Source organism: Micromonas pusilla, assembly GCF_000151265.4.
Source record: "Micromonas pusilla CCMP1545 genomic scaffold MICPUCscaffold_15, whole genome shotgun sequence".
Lineage (NCBI taxonomy): Eukaryota > Viridiplantae > Chlorophyta > Mamiellophyceae > Mamiellales > Mamiellaceae > Micromonas > Micromonas pusilla.
Window position 1 is genome coordinate 691,200 of NW_003315896.1, and position 8,513 is coordinate 699,712.

The following is an 8,513-nucleotide window of genomic DNA, read 5'->3' on the forward strand; positions in this document are numbered from 1 at the left end:
AGTCTGCTCACTTCCGCGCGAGCGCGAGCCGACGAGCGCTCGAAACGCGCACGTCATCGCCACCATCGCGACGAGTCCGCCCCATTCCATCCATCTCTGGAAATCGAACGCGCGCGCGAGAGCCTCGTAATCGTACTCGTCGGACGTGCCGCCGCCGCCGCCGGGATCGTACGCTCGCATCAACGGCACGGACGCGGCAACGAATCCCCAGTAAAACGGCGACGCGTACTGCGCCCAGAACAACCACGTCGGTAAGTTCCTTCGGTTCGCGGTGAAGCCGTTGAACAGCGAGAGCACGCCGAGGGCGCCGCCGATGACGGCGTTGGCGGCTTGATGCGACGTCGCGCGCGACGCGATCGCGCCCATCAACGCGTCCGTCGCGAAAAACGCCAAAAGCACCGCGAGGAGGAACCTCCCGTAGTTTGCCCCAGCCCGCGCGATCGAATCGGTCGGCGACGTCGCGAATCCGGCGAGGACGAGGGTTATCGTCGCGAAAACGCACGTCGCGAGGCCGTTTATTAACCCCCACGTGAGCGCTTTCGAAGCCGCGTACGGAAAGACCGAGTACATGTTCTCCGACGTTTCGCCGGAGAATATCTCCGCGTCCACGACGTACACAGGGACCGCGGCGTTCGCGTTCAACGCGCCGACGACGATCACCATGAACACGAACGAGAGCTGGTACTGCACGTTCTCGGGGCCGCTGTTTCGGACGTCCAGGAACACCACGCCGACGAGAACGCCCATGAGTATCGCATTGCCGAAAATCGCGAGAAGTACATCGCGGTTCCTTCGCGCGAGTCGCGCGTCGCGCGAGAACAGCACTCGAAACTGCCGCCACGCGCACGTCACGCGCGTCTCACGCGGGCGCGCTCCCGCGGCGGTGATCGACCGCGGAGACGTGCCCGGACGCGCGATCGCGACGTCCAAGGCGGCGCGCATCGCGGGGGCGACGAAGTCCTCGTATCGACGCCACAAGTCGTTCGAAACGTCGACGCGCGCGGCGCGACCCTCCGCGACGTCGCTCTCGCTCTCGTCGACGGGAGTGATGAGATCGAGCGCGTACTCCGCGATCGGGACCCCGCGCGGCTTCGCGTGCCCGAGCGCGGCGAGGTAGTCCTCGACCCGTTTCGGCGTCGGCGACGCGGCGGCGCCGCCGCCGCCGCCGTCCAGAGAGTTAAACACGCAGCGCCCGCCGCGCGCGAGCAACACGAGGTCCGTGAACGCCTCGAACGCCCTCGCGCGCGTCGCGTGGATCACGCACGCGAACGAGCACGAGAACGCGCGTCGCAGTCTCGACAGCGTCTCGATCACCGTAGCCGCGTCAGAGCTGCTCAGTCCGCTCGTGGGTTCGTCCATGAAGCACACGCTCGCGCCGGCCACGAGCGCCTTCGCGATGCTCAGCCGTCGCCGCTGCCCGCCGCTGAGCCCGCGCGCACTTTCTCCTCCTCCCCCGCGGTTCGCGTCGCCGACGACGTCGTTCGCCACCGCGGAGAGACCGCAGAGCTCGATCGCTCGTCTCGAGTGATGCGCGCGTTCCGTCGCGCGCGCGCGCCCCGGTTTGAGGTACCCGTGATCCGCTCTCAGCGCGCACGCGAACGTCACCGCCTCGAGCACCGTCTCGTGCGCGCATAGGACGTCGTGCTGCGGGACGTACGACGTGAGGCGAGGGATGTGCTCGCCGCCGTCGTCGCCGCGGCGGCGGCCGTTGAAGTACACGTCGCCGCCGACTTCAACGGGTGGAGTTGAAAGGCGTCAGTTGGAGTTGAAAGGCGCCGAGGGCGGGGATTGAAAGCGAGGGACCCTGGGCGGAGAGAGACGACGGCGAAAGTCCTTAAGGATCGGCGTTCACCACGCCAACGCGGTCGTATGGGGACCAGTGTGAGATAGAACGCACCGACGGCGGCGGCCGACGGCCGCTTTCGACCCGCGAGCAGGTCCAGCAGCGTGCTCTTGCCGCACCCGCTCGGGTCCATGATGGCGACGAGCGACCCGGGGCGGATCACGCCGTCGATCGGGGACACGATCGTCTTCGCGGACGCCGCCGGGCCCGGGCCCGGGCTCGGGCTTCGAAGCGCGTCTTCTTTTCCTCCTCCTCTCGCTACTCTCGTCGTTTCGGTTTTTTCCCGCGAGGGCGAGGGCGTGACGGCGACCGCGAAGGAGACGCGCGCGAACGCGACGGCGACCGAGTATCGCTCGCCGAGTGCCATCGCGCCGCGCGCGCCGCCGGCGTAGACGGACGGATCCGCGTACGCGCTCTCGTCCGTCGCGCCTGAGGTCGGGAGACGGGGTGGGGCGAGGGCGTGGGCGAGTGGTTCAAGGCGTCTGGGACGAGGAGACGCGCTCGGCGGCCGAGCGGAGGCGGCGGGGCGGGCGGGAACGGGCCGGCGAGGGAGAGGACGAACGCCTCGTCGTCCGCGTCGATCGTCCGCGTCGTCGTCGGCGATTCGATCGCGTTGGCGTCGTGCTCGTCGCGTCGCGACGGCATCGCGACGGCGGAGTCGCGGAGGGAGTCGCGCGGAGTGGTGTCCCCGGGGACACGTCGAGCCGCGGTCAGGTGTCCGTTTCTCGGACAGGACACAAAAGTTGTTCACCCATCGCCCGGTTTCAACATTTGATCGCGTCCCCTTTCAACTGTCCGGTGAACTTTTTTTGTGTGGAATGGCCCTAACTAACAACAGATTAACGGCAAAGTCGTCCTCGAATGTCCTCGGAAGTCTCCCACTGCGCGACGCGCGCGGGGTCGAGACGTCGCCGCGCGCGATGGCGGACCGCGCGAAGCCCGAGTCCACGTTCAGCGTGAACTTCGACACGTCCATCGCGTCGTCGGCGCCGGCGCCGTCGCGGCCGCGGCGACCCGCGGGCCGCGGCGACCGCGGGGCCGCGGGCGACGGAGGCGGAGGACGCGGCGCGCGCGCGGTCGCGCCCGCGGTGAGCGACGTCGCGAACGTCAGCGACCTCGACGGGTTCGACCTCGCGGAGCCGGACGCGATCGTCGCCGGCTCGCTCGCGCGCCGCAGCAGCGAGAGCGACACCGAGTCCAGCGTCCCGGTCCAAGCGTACGGACGGAAACCTCCGGTGTGGTCGCTCAGCGCGATGCAACATCGTCACACGATTCGCGAGGGCGGCGACACCGCGGAGAAGCTCTTCGCGGAGCTGCTGCAGAGCTCGCAGGCTGCGCTCGAGGCGGCGGAGAGGGAGAAATTCGACGCCATCTCGCGCGCGGAGGAAGCGGAGCGCGCGTCCGCGGCGAGCAGCGAGCGCGAACGGCGTCTTCTTCGCGCGAGCGGCGGCGGCGGCGGCGGCGGCGGCGGCGGCGGGCGATACGATGCCGACGCGTCCAGCAGCGTCGCGACGGACCCGCCGGACCTCGCGTCGCTGTCCGTGAGCGACACCGCGCGCAGCAGGGACGCCGCCGCGGTGAGGAACGCGTACGCGAAGTTGCCGTGCGCGAACGAGAACGAGAGGCCGAGCGCGTCGGGCCGCGGCGGCGGCCGCGGCGGCGGCGGCGCGGGGTCGTCCGTCGTCTGGCGCAGCAACGACGCGGCGAGCGCGTACGACGCGCCGCTGCCGCCGCGGCCGTCGTGGAGCGTCCTCGGCATGGCCCGACGCGCGCAGACGCCCGAGGCGGCGGCGAGCGAGAGAGCCGAGCGCGACGCCGCGGACGCGAAAGCGAAGGCGGCGGCGGCGAAGAAGAAGACGTCGACGCGCGTCGCCGCGGCGGTCAAATCAGGCGCGTTCTATCTCACACTGGTCCCCATACGACCGCGTCGGCGTGGTGAACGCCGTTCCTTAAGGACTTTCTCTTCCGGCGTTCGTCTCTCTCCGCCCAGGGTCCCTCGCTTTCAATCCCGACACCCCTCGATGCCTTTCGACTCCGCTTCTGACGCCTTTCAACTCCACCCCGACATCATCGCTCGTACGGACCCTCGACCCTCAGAGTTGTTGTCGCCGTCGCTCGCGCTCGCGCGCGCCGCGGAGACGGCGGACGTCGCCGCGAACCGCGCGGAAACGCTCGCGGGGGCGATGCGGACCGTCGCGGAGCTCGTGGAGGAGGGGAGGATAACGGACCCTGGGGAGGCGTTGCGGAAAATCCGCGACGTCGCGCGACGCGCGGAGAAGACGTGTCGCGAGGTGGAAGCGGACGCCGCGCGCGGCGGGGGGCTCGGCGTCACGTCGAAGAAGTCGCTGGAGGGGATACACGAGTGAGCCGTCCCTTTCCGCCGTCGTCGTCGTCGTCGTCGTATCTTATAGTCGTAGATTTTGTCGCTTTGTTATCGTAGTCGGGAGCGGCGCGCGCGGCGGCGTTCTGTACAACCGTGGTCTACAATCCTGTATTTCTTCCAGTCGCGGGCGAACAGACGCGCGCGGTGATCGCGAGCGTGCAGTGACAGCCTGTCGTAAAATTCCTCGACCGCGTCATAAATTCGCTCACTCACGATCACGCGCACGCCTCGTCGATCGCACGCGCCATGGACATCGATCAAAGTTTAGACGCCATGATCAAGGCTGCGCCGAAGAAGGGCGGGCCGAAGAAGAAGCCGGCCGCCGGGAAGAAGAAGACCCCGGTCAAGAAGACCGGCGGCGGCGTCCGCGCCAAGGTGATCGCGAAACCGCGTCGCGGCGGCCAAGGTGGTCGCGCGCGCGACGTCGCGATGGCCGTCGACGACGCGTGGCAGCACGACCGCTTCCAAGGCGGCAATCGCGGACCCAGAGCGGGCGGCGGCGGCGGCGGCGCGAGGCTCGTCGTGTCGAACCTTCACTTCAACGTCACGAACGCGGACGTCAAGGTCCGTACCGGGCGACGACGCGGCTGATCCGAAGCCGCGCGCGTGCAATTAATTCTTGAACTTCTTGACTTTCCCGCCGAAAGGACGAACGCCGATCGCGCCGATCGCGCGTTCCCTGGATGGTTATTTCCCTCCCGTCTTCCTCATCGATCATCGAAAATGGATGGACGACGTTTTCCGCGATACTTCTCCGCGTTTGATGTCACTTCGCGGACCGATCGAGTTTGGATCTTGGACGACCGTCGAATCCGCGAGATCTCTCGAAGTTCGCTTCTTCGAGAACTGAAATCGATCAATCTTTCGCGCTTGGCTGGGTGGCTCGGACGAGAGAAAAATCGAACGAAACGTCGAACGCCGTCGACGCCTTCGCGCGCGGATCGATCGCATAATACATCATGGATGGACCCTCACCCAATAAAACTCCCCCACCACCAACCTCCATCCGTCCGTCCACGTCTTCTTTTCATCACGACAGGAGCTGTTCCAGCAAGTCGGCGCGGTGAAGAAAGCCGGGCTGAACTTCGACGAAAACGGCCGAAGCAAGGGCACCGCGGAGATCATCTTCGCGTCTCCCGCGTCGGCGCAGAAGGCGATCCAGACGTACAACGGCGTCAAGCTCGACGGCCGACCGCTCAAGATCGAGCTCATCGGCGGCGGCGGCGGCCTCGGCGGCAGCCTCGCCGGGCGTTTGTCCGGCGTCGGCGCCGGCGGACGGACGGTGACGTTCAACGCCGGACGCGGCGGATCAGGCGTCCGCGGCGGACGGAAAGTCGTCGCCAAAGTCGTCAGCGCGCCGCGTGGAAAGAAGGGCGCCGCGGGCGGCGCTAAGGGCGCCGGCGGCCGCGGCGCGAAGGGCGGCGGCCGCGGAGGTAAGGGTGGGCGCGGGCCGAAGCCGAAGAAGGCGACGCCGATGACGCAGGAGCAGCTCGACGCGCAGCTGGACTCGTACAAGGCTGGCGCCGCCGCCGCGCCAGCCGGCGACGTCGCGATGATGGAGTGACGACGCCGAGTCGGGATGAAGAGCGACGCGACGCGGCGTTCGCTCGCGTGTACAGATTGCTCGTGAGTAGGTCTTTCATTCAACGAAGCGCGTCGTTCGTGTTCCTTCTTCTCTCTCGACTCGATCGATCGCGATCTCTCTCGCGCGGACAGAACTTCCTTCTCAGTCGTCGCTTCTCCGTCCATCCATCGACCTCGCACGTTCTTCATTCCACGCGACTACCTACTTCGTCGTCGTCGTCGCTACGACGCCTTGACGCGGTCGCGCGCCCTCGGCGGCTTCTGCGTCAGCGTCAGCCACATCCACACGATGAACGCGAACGCGTGCGCGATCGCGATGATCAAAACCCCCATCCTGAGCGCGCTCACCTCGCCGTCCACGCGCGTCCAGTCGCTCCATCGCATTATTTTTTCCGCGCTCGCTTCAACGTCGCGCGCGCGCGCCCTCGCCCGCCGCTCGGTCGCCGTCCGCTCGCCGCGGCTTCGGCGTTCGCTCGCTCCTCCTCGCGAGCGCGCGTCTGCGCGCGCGCGCGGAAGTCGCTCGTCCGCGAGCGTCGCGCGCGGCGTGCGCGGCGCTGATTGGAAGATCCGACGAAGACGCGAAAAGTTGGAGAAGAAGCAAACTTCCACGCGCGGCGTGACTCAGCCATCACACCGCCCGCCGCGGCCCGCCGCACGCGCTCGCGCCCGTCCCCGCGAACGACGCGGAAGAGGGACGTCGCGCCTCCGCCTCGACGAAGAGGACGGTCGCTGAGGCGCGCGCGGTCGCGGAGCCCGAGCGGCCGCGCGGACGGGACGCGAGCGGTGCGCGCCGTGCGGTCGTCGTCAACGTTCGACGCCTCGAGGCGGCATCATCGAGCGATCCGGCGGGTCCCGACCCCGACGCGACGCGACCTGACCGACCATGTCGAGCGTGAGCCGATGGGCGAGCGCGATGAAGGAGTCGTCCAAGCGCATGGGCGCGAAGCTGAACGAGAAGATGAGGGAAGCGACCGGCGGCGGCGGCGACTCCGCGGCGTCCACGCCCGCGTCCACGCCCTCGCGCGGCGGCCGAGGAGAAGGAGGAGGAGGAGGCTCGGAATCGCGCGAGGGAAGCCTCCGCGGCGGCGGCGACGTCGCCGCGCGTCTCGCCGCGGTCGCCGCCGCGGCGAAAGCCAAGGACGACGCGCAGTTCGTGAAGCTCCCGATCGCGTCCGCGAAGAAGCTGCGCTTCTACGACAACGCGGACCTCGCGGAGATCATCGCGCGGCATCTCGAGGAGAAGCGTTCCATCCTCGACGACAACGCGAGGGTGCTGCGCGCGCTGGAGGACGCCACCGGCGGCTCGATGGCCGCGCTCGCGAAGCTCGAGGCGATGGACGCCGCGAGCGCGGGCGGCGACGGCGGCGCGACCGCGGCCGCGGCGGTCCGCGCGAGGAAGACGGAGGACGGCGTCAACCGCGTGATGCTCGTCGCCGCCGGCGAAGAGATCAAAACCTTGCGCGGAGAGCTCGAGGAGTTGAAACGACGCGGCGGCGCGACGGTCGACGTTTCATCTTCTGAACCGGTTTCGGAGGAGGAGCGAGAACGACGAGAACTACGAGAGCAACAGCGCGAAGCCGAGGCGGCGGCGGCGATCTCCGCCGCGGAAGCGCGCGCCGCCGCCGCGGAGGACGAGCTCCAGAAACTCGCGTCGCGCGCGGAACACGCGGAGTCGTCGCTGAGCGAGGCGAGGACGGCGCTGAAGCAGGCGAAGGGCGCGGCACTTCGCGCGGAAGCGGAAGCGGAATCGGCGAAGGCTGCGAAGGCGAAGGCGGCGTCTGTGCCGTCGGAAGACGAAGCGACGCGCGCGGAGGTGACGACGCTCCGGGCTAAAAACGCGGCGAGCGCGGAGAAAATTTCGACGCTCGAGAGCGACCTCGCGTCCGCGCGCACCGCGACGCGAAAGCTCGAGGGCCTTCTCAAGAGCGCGGAGAAGGAGTATAGAGCGGAGGTGGACGCCGCGGAGGCGCGCGCGGAAGACGAGAGGACGCGCGCGGCGGCGTTGGAGACCGACCTCGAGGCGGCGAAGCGAGAGACGAAGGAGACGCTGATCGACGCGACGAAGCGCGTCGCGGCGGCGAAAAAAAAGGCGGACGCGGAGATGAAGAAGGCGATCGAGAAGGCGGAAACGGCCGCGAAGAAGGCGTTACATGACGCGAGATCGGACGCGGCCGCGGAGATGGAGGTCGCGAAGTCCGCCGCCGCGGACGCGCTCGACGCCGCGAACGCCAAGCTCTCGGACGCGACCGAGCGCGCGCACTGGCTCGAGAGCAAGCTCGTCGAGGATGCCGCGACGGATGAGAGCAAGAAGCGCGAGGACGACGCCGCGGAGGGCGCGTTGAAGCGCGAGATCGAGCGTCTGACGGAGGAGAACAAGAGGATGGAGGGGGAGTGCGCGACGCTTCGCGAGAACATCCGGGCGGAGTCGAAGATGATGTCGGACAACGCGATCAAGCTCGGCAAGGAGCTTCTGGACGCGAAGAAACGTCTGGGCGCCGTCGCCGGCGAGCTCGACAACGTGAAGAAGGTCAAAGAAGAGATCGCGGCGATGTTCGAGGAGAAGTCGAACGAGGCGTCCGCGACGGCGGAGCGACTGCGAACGTCCGAGGAGAAGTGCGAGTACTTCTCGAAGGAGCTCGCGAGCGCGATCTCGCAGAGCCAGGAGATTCGCGAGGAGCTGATGCGCTCGAAAGCGGCGGCGGC

The 8,513-nt window shown here is 68.3% G+C and overlaps 3 protein-coding genes across 3 annotated transcripts; 2 read left to right on the forward strand and 1 right to left on the reverse strand.

Annotated features, from left to right (window-relative positions):
* Window positions 1–53: 53 nt before the first annotated feature.
* Window positions 54–2,210, reverse strand: MICPUCDRAFT_53671 (ATP-binding cassette superfamily; the record flags this gene model as incomplete). Its single annotated transcript, XM_003063843.1, has 3 exons — window positions 54–96; window positions 137–1,730; window positions 1,853–2,210. 3 exons carry the CDS (start codon window positions 2,208–2,210, stop codon window positions 54–56), a joined length of 1,995 nt encoding a protein of 664 aa, XP_003063889.1.
* Window positions 2,211–2,661: 451 nt separating this feature from the next.
* Window positions 2,662–4,209, forward strand: MICPUCDRAFT_65976 (uncharacterized protein; the record flags this gene model as incomplete). Its single annotated transcript, XM_003063679.1, has 1 exon — window positions 2,662–4,209. One exon carries the CDS (start codon window positions 2,662–2,664, stop codon window positions 4,207–4,209), a length of 1,548 nt encoding a protein of 515 aa, XP_003063725.1.
* Window positions 4,210–4,433: 224 nt separating this feature from the next.
* On the forward strand, window positions 4,434–5,790 carry RRM (RNA binding protein; the record flags this gene model as incomplete). The annotated part of the gene is made up of 2 exons (XM_003063680.1): window positions 4,434–4,790; window positions 5,266–5,790. The coding sequence occupies exons 1-2, from the start codon at window positions 4,473–4,475 to the stop codon at window positions 5,788–5,790; spliced, it is 843 nt and encodes a 280-aa protein (XP_003063726.1). The 5' UTR covers window positions 4,434–4,472.
* Window positions 5,791–8,513: the final 2,723 nt, after the last annotated feature.